General features: G+C 38.7%; 1 protein-coding gene and 1 pseudogene across 1 annotated transcript in view; one reads left to right on the forward strand and one right to left on the reverse strand.

Moving 5' to 3' along the window:
- ENTHD1 (ENTH domain containing 1) overlaps window positions 1–14821 on the forward strand; it is a 148635-nt gene extending 133814 nt beyond the window's left edge. The window contains exon 7 of the mRNA XM_005567206.4: window positions 13593–14821. Coding sequence (XP_005567263.1) covers window positions 13593–14197 — 605 coding nt within the window. The 3' untranslated portion in view covers window positions 14198–14821. The remainder of the gene's footprint in view (window positions 1–13592) is intronic.
- On the reverse strand, window positions 6555–7711 carry LOC102145755 (mitochondrial fission regulator 2 pseudogene; annotated as a pseudogene).
- Window positions 14822–15027: the final 206 nt, after the last annotated feature.

A 15027-nucleotide genomic window follows, 5' to 3' on the forward strand; every position in this document is an offset into this window, starting at 1 on the left:
TGCAAGTGTGTGCCACTGCACCTGGCCGAAAAATTTTTATTTATTTTATTTATTTAGCCTGGCATGGTGGTGCACACCCTGTGGTCCCAGCTCCTTGGGAGGCTGAGGTGGGAGGATTGCTTGAGCCCAGGAGTTCAAAGCTGCGGTGAGCTATGATTGCACCACTACACTTCAGCCTGGGCAACAGAGTGAGACCCTATCTCAAAAAACAAACAACAATAAGAATAATAAATAATTAAATAATTAGAAATTAAAACAGTATCATTTACAGTAGCATTTTTTTAAAAAAAAACAAAAGACATGTAAGACCTCTGCAGTGAAAACTATGAAACATTTCTGAGAGCAATTAAAGACCTAAATAAATTGAGAAGATACACAGTGTTCATGGATTGGAAGATTCAGTGTTGTTAAGATGTAATTTTTCTCCAAATAGCTCTGCAGATTCAATGTAGTCCCAGAAGGTTTTTTTGTTTTGTTTTGTTTTGTTTTGTTTTGTTTGTTTGTTTTTTGTTTTTGGTAGAAATTGACAAGCTGAATCTTACATTTAAATGGAAATACAAAGTATCTAGAGTAGCCAAAACAATTCTGAAAGCAAAAGAACAAAGTTGGAGGACTCCTACTACCTAATTTCAATTCTTATCCTAAAGCTATAGTAATCAAAATAGTGTGATATTGTCTCTATAGTACATATATTTTTATATTGTTTTTATCAATACTTTGAAGCTTTTATAAATGTTGGAATATTGACCCTCTGAAATTTCTTGAACATCAGGTAAGGTGATTGGTTGAATAATAGAATAATATTTTCCTCCAGTCATTGCTATTGTACTTAACTTGCTTATGTAATTGCTTATTAAATTCTTAATTATAACATTTTAACATTGATTTGTAAAAATATACGTGTGTGTGACCAGGCACCATGGCTCACACCTGTAATCTCAGCACTTTGGGAGGCCAAGGCAGGAGTATCACTTGAGGTCAGGAGTTCAAGACCAGCCTGGCCAACATGGTGAAAGCTTGTATCTACTAAAAATACAAAAATTAGCCAGGCATGGTGACACACCTGTAATCCCAGCTACTCAGGAGGCTAAGGCAGGAGAATCCCTTGAACCTGGGAGGCAGAGGTTGCAGTGAGCCCAATCACACCACTACACTCCATCCTGGACGACGGAGCGAGACTCTGTCTGAAAAAATGTGTGTGTGTGTGTGTGTGTGTGTGTGTGTGTGTGTGTGTGTGTGTGAGACATTGATAGGTTTAACAACATTTGACAAATTCTTAATAGGGTGAAATATGGTATTTCTCTATTGATAAATTAAGGCCAAATTATTTCAGAATTGGTCAGAACATGGCTTGGCTCCATGACTGAGGGCCACAATTTGAAAGTTGCCTAGTTCCTCAGAAGAGGCAGCATAAGCCTGATAGGAGAGGATGGCAAAGCTCCCAGTCCTAGAGGGAGATTGGAGAATAAATCAAATGTCCCTTTAAACCTCACCATAAATTCAACCTAGGCTCCTACTTGGATGAATAGCATAGTTGCTGATAGCACAGGCTTTGGAGTGAGACTGCCTGGGATCATAATCCCAGCCCAACCACTAAATGTGCAGCCTCAGGCTAGACACCTGACCTCTTGCTGGTCAGTATCTTCATCTATAGAACAAAGACAATGATGGAACTACCGCATTGAGATACTGTGGGGATTTAAAAAATTTACAAATGCAAAGTATGTGGAGTGGGACCTGGTGATAAGTATAATATAAAATTTGCTATTATTATTCAAGTGTACATATTTTTAATTCCACCTTTAGAACTGTAGAACCTCAGTCCCATCCTAACCCTCAAAATCCTCTCTAGTTGTTTCCAAAAGTACCCAGGAGTTTCTCATTTTATGCTCAGGAACAAGTAAATTCCTATCCTTCCAGAAAGGGCATTCCAAGCAAGAGAACGATACAGAGTTGTAACCAAGCAAAGAGATTCTGGGGAGCTCCAGTTCTCCATCAAGCAGCTGGAGTGGTTTGATCACTGGTACTCCCCGACTTAAGTAGTGGACTGACCAGCGTGTTCGCAAAGCCCTGGGAAGCCTAGCTTCTGCCTCTCTAACCAGCCCGGTATTTTCTCAATTTGTCAGATAAACCATCTTGCTTCACCATGGTTGTTCCCTCTGACCAGAACACTCCCGGCCCACCCCTTCCCCTAGTTCGCTGCTACTCATCCTTCAGAGGTCAGCTCAAATTATCACTTCTTTAAGATTTCCTGACCTCCTAGGGTATTTCAAATCCCCCTAACTGTATGCTATCTTAGTACCCTATAATCATCCTCATCACACTGTCATTCTAGTTGACTGCATATGTACTAAGTTATTTAATGTATTAATATTTCTTCCCAACTGAAATGTCATCTTCATGAGAGAAGAGACCATGCCTGCCCTGTTTGTTATTGCATCCCCAGCAGCAAACACAGTAGCTTTGCACATAGTCAGTGTTCAATATTTTATAAGTGAACCAAAGGCAGCTTAGTAAAGCAGAAGTGGAAAGTGCGCGTGAAGAAACGGTAGAGGAAAACACAGGAAAATTAAGCCAGACAGATGATAGGAGCTTTGTGTGCCAGGTTGAGAAATCTGGACTTTAATTTGAAGGCAGTGCTGGTCCCTAAAAGTCTTAAGCTAGGCTAATGACCTTGTTTTAGGCATGCAAAATGCTGATCTGGCTGGTGAAACTGGAGGTGAGGAACACTTCAAAGGCCGTTGGAGGAAACCAGGTGAGAGGTGTTAGACAACAGAGGGTAAGGTAGAGGGAGACAGCCAGGAGCCTTAGGTGGATCACCATCTGAGAGAGGTGAACTAGAGTCCAGAATCCAGAAAGACAGACTCACCCCATCTGGAGGGCCTGTAAGGAAGGAGGAGAAAGGATGTGTCGGATGTGAGGGAAGGGTTTGTTGTTACTGCCCTTTTTTTTTTTTTTTTGAGACGGAGTCTGGCTCTGTCGCCCAGGCTGGAGTGCAGTGGCCGGATCTCAGCTCACTGCAAGCTCCGCCTCCCGGGTTCACGCCATTATCCTGCCTCAGCCTCCCGAGTAGCTGGGACTACAGGGGCCCGCCACCTCGCCCGGCTAGTTTTTTGTATATTTTAGTAGAGACGGGGTTTCACCATGTTAGCTAGGATGGTCTCGATCTTCTGACCTCGTGATCCGCCCGTCTCGGCCTCCCAAAGTGCTGGGATTACAGGCTTGAGCCACTGCGCCCGGCCTCTCTGCCTGTTATTTTTAATAAATAAGATGTATTGAGCCTTTGTGTGCCATACACTGTGAGTAATGGCCTCAGTTTCTTCTCATCAGAGGTCACCTGCCAAGCCTGAGGGATGTGGAGTGGTATAGGGACCATGAAGAGAATGCTTAGGTTTAAAACAGACACTGTAGAGAATGGAAGAAGGAGCTGGTAAGATGCTGGGTGAGCGTGATTGGTGCCACCCTAGTGTGCAGAGGCCTGTGGTTTACTCCAGTGGAACTGAGCAGCCTGGGCACAGGAATGAAAATGGTGGATATTTAAATCAAAATAGAATTAGGGCAGTGGGTGGCAAGCTACAGCCTCTGGGCCAAATCTGGCTCACTGCTGGTTTGGTAAATAAAGTTTTATTAGAATACAACCATGCTAATTTGCTGTTTTTGTGCTGCAACAGGCAGAGTTGAATAGTTGCCACAGAGACTGTATGTCCCACAAAGCTCAAAATATTTGCTATCTGGTCCTTTGCAAAAATGATTTGCTGACCCCTGGATTACAAGTTAGCAGGTAAGGCAGAATACATGGCAGCAAGGGAGTGGTAAGAAAGTGGTTGAAGAGATGGAGAATGGGGATCTAGACTGGTTAAGAGAGGAGGCAAAGCCAGGCAGGCATTGATAGAGTAGGAGAAAATAAGAAGATTTTCTTTGCATCTGTTCTCTTAGTGAAACCAAAGTACCAATATGTTAAAAAGAATGGGAGAGCTGGAAGTAAGCGAGAAGAAAAGTAATTTTGGAAAACAGGTTTCAGAGGAGGGCAGTCCTGAGTGATGACATGTTCTAGGGACTACTCAGAGGAATGGCTGAAGGTCATTGTGGTGAGGAATTCAAGAAACAGTGAGGCCAGGATGGATGACTAGTCTCCACGGACGGCGTCACTCAGGGTGATGGAGAATAGAGAAGATAGTGTCTGTGTTCCAGTTTTGTTTTAAGAAGTATTTGTTTATGTGAAGGGTCCAGGTCTGGCATTATAACCTCTTTGGAGATAATGAGTTAGGAAAATTTAAAAATTCTTGCATGCTCATATTTTAGTGGATCTCAACTATCAGGAAAGTGAAGGCAGCCACCTAATACACCTTAATATTTGTACCAAATGAGAGGTATGTATTTGCTGCAGCAATCTCATTTGATCTTGATACTAAATAACTCTGTTCTTGGAACAGCTCATTTCTCCCCCTCAGTTTAAATTTTAAGTTATTTATCTGTAGCTCAAACTATTCTTTCAAGTTGCTAGATACTTGATCATGTACACAAAAAAGCGGGGAGGAAGCTAGTAGATTCTTAGAAGCTAGAAATGGTGGCAGACAGCCTTGATTATATTCTTATAAGCCACAGTTATAGTAAGTGTGTTCAACTACACTGGTCTTGGCTTTCTAATTTTTTTGGAGAAAAAAAAAACACACACACTTTCTCATATTGGATAGTGGTAGGCATTGTCACTGCCTTCATCCTTTTTTCCTATCCAATTGGCTTTTTTTTTTTTTTAAAACCATGGTCTTCACTAGTAGTTGTTCTAGATACCTGTTTTTCATTCCACCTTTGATAGTGAAAGAAATCAAACTTGACACACAGACACACACACACAAGACCCATTAACCATGCACTTTTCCTTTTTGTCTGTAAAAGGCTTCAGAGCCAGAAATTGAAGAAAATGGTAGAAAACAGTTCTGCAGAGTGTCTTGGCAAAGCCTGAGTTACTGGTCAGGCTGACTTAGAAGCACTGTGCAGAGTAGAGTTGAAGGCAGCCTTCATCATCCCTGCAGGGAGGCAGCCCCAGCAACTCTTGTAGTATACATCTCCTGCCTCCTGTTTCACAGGCAAAAAAAAACCACACCTATTTGATTTTCGAAACTTATACTTTATAGGTAAGTGAGAAAATTCATCTTTAATCCAATTTTCCCAATAAAAATTTAGCATAAGCAATTAAGAGGTTTCCTAAATCTATTATTTTATGTAGCATATTTATAATGACATTAAATTTCCAAATGTTACACTTTTTAAAAAATTGAAATCTAATTAATATGCCATAAAATACATCCTTTTAAAATGTATGATTTAGTAGCTTTTAGTATATTCTCAGAGTTGTGAAATCATCACCACTAATTCAGAAACACTTTCATCACCTGCTAAAAGTCCTACCCTCATTAGCAGTCACTCCCCATTCTTTCTTCCCTCTAATTCCCATCAACCACAGATCTTGTTGTCTCTATGTATTTGCCTGTTCTAAACATTTCATATAAATGAAATCATGCAATATGTGGCCTTTTGTGTCTGGCTTATTTCACTCAGCCTAATATTTTCAAGATTCATCCATGTTGTAACATATATCAGTACTTCATTGCTTTTTATGGCTAATTCCATTGTAACGAAATATATATATACACATATAAATATAGATATAGCTATATAGATAGAAAAATATAGTATATTGTATACCAAAAAGTATAGTGTATAGTATATAGTATACCAAAAAGTATATTTATTTCTCTATATATATAGAAGAGAGATAGATCTCTATAGAAGAGACAGAAATAAAGCTTTCTCTCTTCTATAGAGAGACAGAAATAGATACACTTTTTGCTATTACAAATAATTCTGTTACAAACATTTGTGTAAAATGTTACATTTTTATTTTTTAAGGCTCATTTATTATACACTCTACAAAAGAACAGAGTATAAATGTAGTAAAGAACAAAGAAAACAAAAATGGCAGGCATTCACATTTCATAGCAATATGGACAAAACTTGTCAAGATTCTTTAAATACTTCTACTTTTAACATTTAACAGTCAAAATCAGTTTCTACAAATAATTTATTATCTCAGCAAGAAGTTTTAGAAGACTCAACCTAAGTGATTCAAACTATGACTATCTTAATGAAAAAAGTTTAATGTTATCCTCTTTGAAAATCTCCAAATTGCTGGAAGCCAAGTAAAGCAGATCAGTACCAATTTTTAAAAGATTCAAAGACTTTTAATCCTATGACTTCTTAGGAAGTCAAAATTGCTTAGAAAAATTATCCAAAGTATGTATTCATCTTTCAATGATATTAACATGCAAGAAAAAAATATCCGTACATCTAATTATCATCAGTAGCCAGTTAATTGCTGGATCTTCCAAAAAGAGGGACAAGTCTTCTTAAAAGGAATCAAGGCTTTTCAGACCTCTCCACTAATATATTGCAGTACGTATAGACTTTGTTTAACTTCGTTTAACAGAAGAGAAGATCCTTTGAAGTGTAGTGGAAGACAGGCTGACATATTTCTGTGGTCTCTCCCAAGTGTATCAGCTTTTGTTGCTGATACCTTGGTCAACAGCCTTTGTGCTTATCAGTTCTTCCTTAGTTCACTGTCCTTCTGACTGAGAAATGTGATGTCCAAATGTTGAAGTTTCTGGACAAGAAAATGGAGAAGGCTCCTAAGATCTATTTTCTCAAATGAATCATCTTTTGAAATGCAAATTTCTGCTTAAGTGCATGAGACGTTAAAGACACCGGATCCCTATATGAATTCTTTCTCTTCCTCTTATGAATGAGTCTGCCACCAGGTGACTGTTCAGTTGCACAGAGCTTCACTTTATTTATGTCCTCTAGAACATCCAACATGTTTAGAACATCTTTATTTCTGTGGCTTTTTGAATGATGACTATACTAGCACCTGGGTGCTGTTTGTTCATTTCAGTAGCTGGATTATCTGAGTCACAAATATTATTAGATCCTAGTTGTATGGGAAGAAAACATGGAAGCTAGAGAGAAGAAAACTGAGGAGGAAGTGGTAGTGGAGGAGGAGAAGAAAGCATTGAACTTGGAAACTGATTTTTATTATGTTAAGGCTCATTATACACTCTACAAAAGAACAGAGTATAAATGTAGTAAAGAACAAATATATATGTGCGACTCCCCACTCAGCTGAACAACCCCTGATGATGGCATTTGTCCCAAACTAATGAGCCCATCATTCAAGCCAAAGGAACTAGAAATTTTTCAGTTCCTGCATTTCCACAATTGCAGCAATCTGAGAGTGAAGAAAAGTTAGCTCATCTTCAAGGGCACCTTTTTTTTTTTTAATTGCAGCTTCATTTACAAGCAGATCATTTTTCACTGGTTTGTTATGTTTTAGAGCAGATGACAGTGGATCCCAAACTAGTTGCAAAGGATGGACACGTTCCATTTTCTCTTCATTTTTCCATATACTATTTTGAAATCTGAGAAAACTGGCTTCCTCAACATTTGCCACACACAAAATATCACCAAAAGATGAAACAATAGATCCAGAATTATCAGAGTCTACAGAGTTCAAGAACTGGATCAACTCAAAATTGTGCCTTCAACAAGGTTCTAACAGAAGCATTTTCCCAATAACGTGAACAGTATTTCTAGTTGATCCATAGTCTTTATTTTCCCAAATCAGCAAAACCTGATCTATAGGAATGCCAGAATATTGACAATGAGAGACACTGATGAAGCAAATACAGAAGCCAATTCAAGGAAGCATTATCAGTTTCTTGGTACCTTTCTCTGAAGCTGGCCTTCTGGCAACTACCAGAATGGCAAGTGGAGGGCATTATGAATCCTGTCTCAGAATCCTCCATTGAAGAGGCACTGATCCTGGTCCAGGACTACACACACATCGACCTGGTGTCTGCTCGCACACCTTGGATTGCAGGCCACAGTCAGTAACAATGACCTCACTGAGCGGTGTGAGATCAACCTAGTGCCCAGCCCCAGAACCCCTTGCTCAGCCAGGGTAACTCCCTAGGAGGCATGGTTGCCTCCTCCTGTTCCCAGCCAACCTATCACTGGTCCCGAGAACAGGACCATTCAGTGTTACATTTTTAACCATGAAACAAAATCAGAATATTTTAATTTGTATGTAGTTAACTTGACAGACATTGTATATCAGCTAGGGAGACTGAAAGAGGTGAATTGGAGAATGACAAAAACTTCTCTGTTTTACAGCGAACTATTTAAAGTGTTTAGTTGACCAAAGACCTTCTGCTTACAGAAAGATTTATATCTCTAGCTCATAAGAGTTTTTAATTATTTCTAGAAATTTATTTTTGCAGCACATTTCTAAATGCTTTTAAAATAGAAAGTTTTAATATCACGATTAACTGGTCCAATATTATTTATGAGTATAATAAGTTAAAGTTAACACATCAGCATTTGCAATAATTTTATCAGTGCTATCTTCAAGCAAGCCCAACATTAATTGGTGTGCATATATCACACAATGAGATTTTAAAATACAGCAATTTATTGTAGCTTATTTTGGTTCTGCTGAGTAGACTGTGTGAATGTTAACAGGAGACCCAAATAACTTCTGTAGTGAGCCTGGGCAGGAGAACTAAATGGGCAGTGAGGATGCACCCTGAAGAGCAGCTTGAAGTGTGTGTACAGCTGTGGAGTGTTTGGAAACAAAAGTAAATTGGTATGCGGCAATTATAGACGAAGTGGCTTTTTATAAGCAAAAGCATCATGTAGCCTATGACTCAAAACTGAAAAACTGTAAACAATGATAAGCGATTTCATCAGCAGTTGTAGTCATAAGGCAAAAGAAAGGTGGCTAAATAGTAGAAAGCAGTGGGTCCCAGACTTCAGCATGCCTCAGAAACACCTGGCAGCTTGTTACAACTTAGTTATCTGGGCCCAACCCCCCAGTTTCTGATTTAGTAGATCTGGGACCCAAGAAATTCATTACTGACAAATTCCCAGGTGATGCTACTGCAGTCACATTTTGAGAACCACCAGCATCAAGTTAAATACCAGGTTTTTAGTCACAGCATATACGTGTGACTAACCTAACTGCATATCTTTAAATATATAAGATAACATGGGGGCCAGGTGCAGTGGCTCACGCCTGTAATCCCAGAACTTTGGGAGGCTGAGACGGTCAGATCACGAGGTCAGGAGATCGAGACCATCCTGGCTAACTCGGTGAAACCCCGTCTCTACAAAAAATACAAAATAAAAATTAGCCAGGCGTGGTGGCGGGTGTCTGTAATCCCAGCTGCTTGGGAGGCTGAGGCAGAAGTATGGCGGGAACCCAGGAGGCGGAGCTTGCAGTGAGCTGAGATTGTGCCACTGCACTCAAGCCTGGGCAACAGAGCAAGACTCTGTCTCAAAAATAAATAAATATAAATAAATAAATAAATAAATAAATAAATAAATAAATAAATAACATGATAGTAATATTTGACTCAAATATTATTTCCCTCTTGGCCTACTTAAAATGTTTCTTATTAAGTTATTCTTTCTGACTAGAGGGAGCTCAAATTCTATTTCTAGAATCTTTTCTTAGTACTTTAACAGATATGTTTTAAGTCCTAGAATCTTTTTTTTTTTTTTTTTTGGAGACAGGGTCTCACCCTTTTGCCCAGGTTGGAGTGCCCTGGCATGACCACAGCTTACTGCAGTCTCAAACTGTCAGGCTTAGGTGATCCTCCCACTTTAGTCTCCCAAGTAGGTGGGACCACAGGTACACGCCAACATGCCCAACTAATTTTGGTACTTTTTGTAGAGAAGGGGTTTCGCCATGTTGCTCAGGCTGTTCTCAAATTCCTGGGCCCAAGCTATCCTCCCACCTCGACCTCCCAAAGTGCTGGGATTACAGGTGTGAGCCACCACGCCCAGTTGAGTCCTAGAATCTCATCAAGAATAGATAAGTTCTGTAAAGTGATGCACCGATCTTGCCTCAAGTATCCCTACCAAATGGTTATTCGCTGTGCATGAGCTCTGAGCATCACTCACCATTATTATTTTCGTGTGTGAAGAACCATGACAATGAGAAAGTTTTTTTTTTTATTAATTGGGCTAAAATCTGTTTTCTGTAAGTTCTACCTATTGATCCCAGTTCTAGCTCCTGCAAACTATGAGTAATGGAAGGTATTATTATTAAGGTTTTCTGATTGTCTTAAAATAATTAGATATAGCCTCTCATCCTTCTACTATCTCTTTTTGGGTAAAGATTAGTATATCCATCAACCATTTCTTATAGATAAGATGTCAAGTCTCCTCACTGTCCTGGTTACCTGCCTTCTAAATTTTATACTCAAAATTTAACATAATTTTATAATACAGTAAAAATAATTCTAATGTAATAGAATTGTGTGGAAGTATAGAATTGTGATTAAGATCATATTCTATGACATCAGAGAAACTTGAATTTGAATCCCATCTTTGACCTTTTCTAGCCTTGTGGTCTTGGGAAAGATTTTTAGCCTCTTTCAGATTCCTTTGCCTCATATTTAAAACGGGGTTATAAAACCTACTCCATCTGGTGCTAAACCAAGAGAATTTAAAAACAACTATTTGAGGGGGCCAGGCACAGTGGCTCACAGAGGTAGTCCCAGCTTTGGGAGGCTGAGGAGTGAGGATCACTTGAGGCCAGGAGTTTGAGACCAGCCTGGCTAATGTAGCAAGACCCCTTCTCTACAAAAAATTAAAGAAAAGAGCCAGGCATTGGTGGCCCACACCTGTAGTCTCAGCTACTAGGAAGGCTGAGGCGGGAGGGTCGCTTGAGCCCAGGTTGAGGCTGCAGTGAGTCACGACTGTACCACTGCACTCCAGTCTGGGTGACAGAGCAAGGTCCTGTCTCTAAAAAAAGAAAAAACAAACAAACAAACAAAAAAACCAGGCATTTGAAAAGTAGTTAAGTCCTTAGGTGAACAATTACCATGAATACCCACCTACCTCTGCAACCTGTGGCAGAGCCTGAAGATTTGTTTGAGAGGGCAGATGGAAGGTCTCTGAAATGAGATGCTAGGTAGAGTTACAAGTGTGGGCACTGTCACCAAAACCACAGGATTATGTGATGATATGTAAACCAAATGCTGAATGCTGCAGCCCCCTCCCCCTGCTGGCCTCCCAGCACCCTGGTAACTAGACCTTTACCCTCTAGGTAGGAGACAGGACAACTTTTCTCCTAGAGCCTCACTGGCCTAGAGGAAAGAACTAAAGATAATGACATTAGTGGTTCCCCAACAAATGACTAGTCACTGAAGCTCAAAGTTGACAAGTGTCATGCACACACTCAAAGTTCCTTTCAACTTTTAATCCTTAAACATAAGCAGACAGCAAGGAGTACCAAACATCTGAAAAAAAACTTCTAATATAAAACACTGAAACAAAAACAAAGAAAAATAATTTTGAGGAAACATACACTATGAAGGGAAAGGAAAACTTTTTCAAAAGCTTATTATTATCCTGAAAGAAATAAGAGAATACAGTATATGAAACAAGAACAAGGCATTACAAAAAGAATTTCTGAAAACCAAAAAAAAAAAAAAGAGCTCTTGGAAATTTAAAACTATAATAGCAGAAATATAAGAAATCAATGAGGATTGGAAACTAAAGTTGATAAAATCTACATGGAAGTAAAGCAAAAAGACGGAGGTAGGGAAAATGGGAAAGAAAAGTAAGAAAATTAGAAGACTAGTCCAAGAGATCTAACATCTGACAAGAGGAGGTTCTGAAAGAGACAACAGAGAAAACACAGAGGAGAAAGTAAGTGATTAAATCATTTAGAATAATTTTCTGGAGCTGAAGGAAATAGGTTGCCTGATTGAATTGACCTCAGTGAATGAAAATAGTCTCACTTCAGGGCACATCACCGGGAAGCTTCCAAACCCTCTGAAACAAAGAGGAAATTCTGTAATACTTCAGAGCTAAAACAGGTTACATGCAATGAGTAAGAATTCGAATGGCTCCAACCCCTGAACAGCAATACTAGAAACAAGAAAACAGTGAAATGTGGCCTTCAAAATTCTGAAAGAAGGATTTCTGACCTAGAATTCTTTATCTAGCCAAACTATCATTAAGCCTAAAAGTAGAGTATAGACATTTGCAGACATGCAGGTTCTCCAAACATTTACTTCTCATGGCTGTCATCGTTAACATGCCCACTACCATCTTTCCACCTTTTTAATCCAAAGATAGACTGTCTCGATTAGCCTGACCTAGATTCCTAACTGTTCTTGGCTTTTCTTGACCATGTGCTGATGAAGTTCCTGCTTTCCTTTTCATGTCCCTGCTGCTGCATCAGCTGAGAATATATTTCATCCCCAAAAAAGTTTTGTGATTGGAATTTTTCCTGAGAACTGGAGATAGGCCATGGAAAGCTTTGAAACAAAAAATAGAAGCTGCCTGTCCTGGCCATAGTTTTTACAGGAGGTCCAATTTAGTTTAGAAGGGACCTGAATATGTAAAGCAAAATAAAATAATGTAGAAAAATAAGCCATGTGTTCTCATTAGTAAGCATCAATTTCCCTCTTCTGTGACTTACAGTGAAACTTTTTTTAAGTAGCAGGTTCAGAGTTCATTGCAAAGAGTTTAGAACTGGATTCCACCAATTTGTATCACATATCATAAGTGAATGTAAATAGACATTCCAGGAAGAAGAGAAGAAAGTTCCATGTTTAAGAAAGCTTACAAAACAAATAAATTACTGAAGATTTCTCAGAACTTTAAATGCACTGATGGACATTGTTAATCTCCTTTTGGGAAGCACAGTATACAATTGCCCAGTTGTATTGACTATGAAGCCTGTTTTTACAACACATCTTCTAACATCTGAAGGAACACACTGTTTCTCAGAAAAGTTTGGGAAATAATGATTTAGAATGAAGTGTGGGAGATTTAATGTGATTTTGCCTAAAGGGAAGTAAAAACTTTCCCAAATCTGTAATTTTATGGAAAAAAAAAAAAAAGGCTTAGAATGCTTTTTACTTCACTTATAGTTTCTTGGTGAGAAAAAAATGATTATATACATGTGCTAAAGTGTTCTAGATCTCAGATGTGCTGAACTTCAGTCTTGATTATATTTCACTATAGAGAGAAAAATATTTATTTCACTAACTTTTGGGTACTTGTAGTTGGTAGTTCATTTTGCCATAATAATCTCTACGGGAAAAAAATAAAAAGTTGAAGGAATCTGTTACAGGTTTCTCACACTTTCTACTTTAAATACCAACTTAAAATGCTGGCAGTCAGTAGAATGGGGTTTAATACTTTTCTGCTCTCTCTGATTAAGTTTAGTGTAAAAATATGTTGGGCAGGGTTTGAGTCAAGATGAGTCAAGATGAATATTGATAATTCTATTTTAGTTTCATTTCCATGGTATTATTGATATATAATACATCTGTAGAGTTTCTTAGTTTCCTGCTTTGGGTTTTTTTAAGCTTATTATGAATAGTTAACATTTAAAATTCTAAGCAGTTTATTTATGTTGAGCCCTTCCAGATAGGCTTTTACATTATAAAATTATTTTAGCTATTACTCTCATTTGTATGTTGCATAAATCTTTTTCTCTCATTTACACATTTTAGTTTCAACTGCCTCTGAGGGAGCATCTTCCTTTTCTCCTTTATCCATGTCATCTCCTGATTTAGCCTCTCCAGAGAAGTCAGCTCATCTCTTATCCCCGATTCTGGCTGGACCTTCCTTCTGGACTTTGTCCCATCAACAGTTGTCTTCTACCTCCTTTAAAGAGGAAGATAAGACAACCAAGCTGCATCACTCCTTTGCTTCTAGGGGCCCAGTGTCTTCTGATGCAGAGGAAAATGATAGCCTCAATCTACTGGGAATTCTTCCAAATAACTCTGACTCTGCTAAAAAGAATGTAAGTCATATTTCTAGTAGGCACTGGGGAGAGTTTTCCACCCAAAATGTAGACCAGTTCATCCCTCTGTCCTGCTCTGGTTTTCAGTCAACCAAAGACTTCCCCAGGGAACCTGAAGCAGAGAATTCCATTAGTGTTCTTTTAAGGGAGGTAAAATGTGCAATCGCTAGATTACATGAAGATCTGAGCACAGTGATCCAAGAACTTAATGTCATCAATAACCACCTGATGAGCATGAGTCTGAATAGTTCACAAATAAGCCAGTCCTCACAGGCCCCCCAGTCTTCTGAGGGGAGCTCGGATCAGATCTAATCATCACAATGTCTATTTTTGATAGAACTCGTGTGGTTCCACTTCCCCAAGACTTAATATTGTATAAATTCATATTACTATGGCAAAAAAAAAAGGGGATGGTTTAATTTTTCCTTCTCAGGTTTATTAACAAGTATCTTTCAAACTAATAATTTCATTTGGGTGGTTTATTTTTTAAAAGGGAAAGATGTCACCTTTGATAATTTCAGATTTGGATATTAGTTCATTTGAAACAGAAGAGAATTTCATTCTTTGATGCTCTGTACCTCAAATGGGTTAAGTATTAGTGAAAATTGTGGTAGGACCTCAAACTGCAAATGACTATTCAAGAGCTTTTGGATAAGGAGGCAGAAAGAAGCTCTTTACCTTTCAACTGTATGGAGCTTGTTAACAAGCCTCTGAGGTGACCTAGGAGGATCGAGCTTGGGGTATACATTTCACACGTTCTTTTGCAAGTTTTAGGTTCTGCAAACCAAGGGCCAGAAATGTTTTCTTTCTTCCAGAGGCTAGTGTTGGGAGTTAAATGGAAACAAGCAGGACATGGGGCAAATGTTTTTACTGTCCATGTATATTGCAAAGTGAATTCAAATCCATCCTTTTATTCTATTTTAGAAAATAAATTTGATATTTTTCATCTTATGTGTATCTTTTTAATTCATTAAGACAGCCTTTCAAATAGAAATGTCTCAGTTCTTTATGGGCAAAACAATCCAATTTGGGGATTACAGGCCAGTGATTCCCAACCCTGCTGCACACAGGAATCGCCACAGAAACTTTTTTGCTGTTGTTGTTTTATATTTGTCTGAGAGAATAGTGTAATGGGCTCCATG

Source organism: Macaca fascicularis, chromosome 10, assembly GCF_037993035.2.
Source record: "Macaca fascicularis isolate 582-1 chromosome 10, T2T-MFA8v1.1".
NCBI lineage: Eukaryota > Metazoa > Chordata > Mammalia > Primates > Cercopithecidae > Macaca > Macaca fascicularis.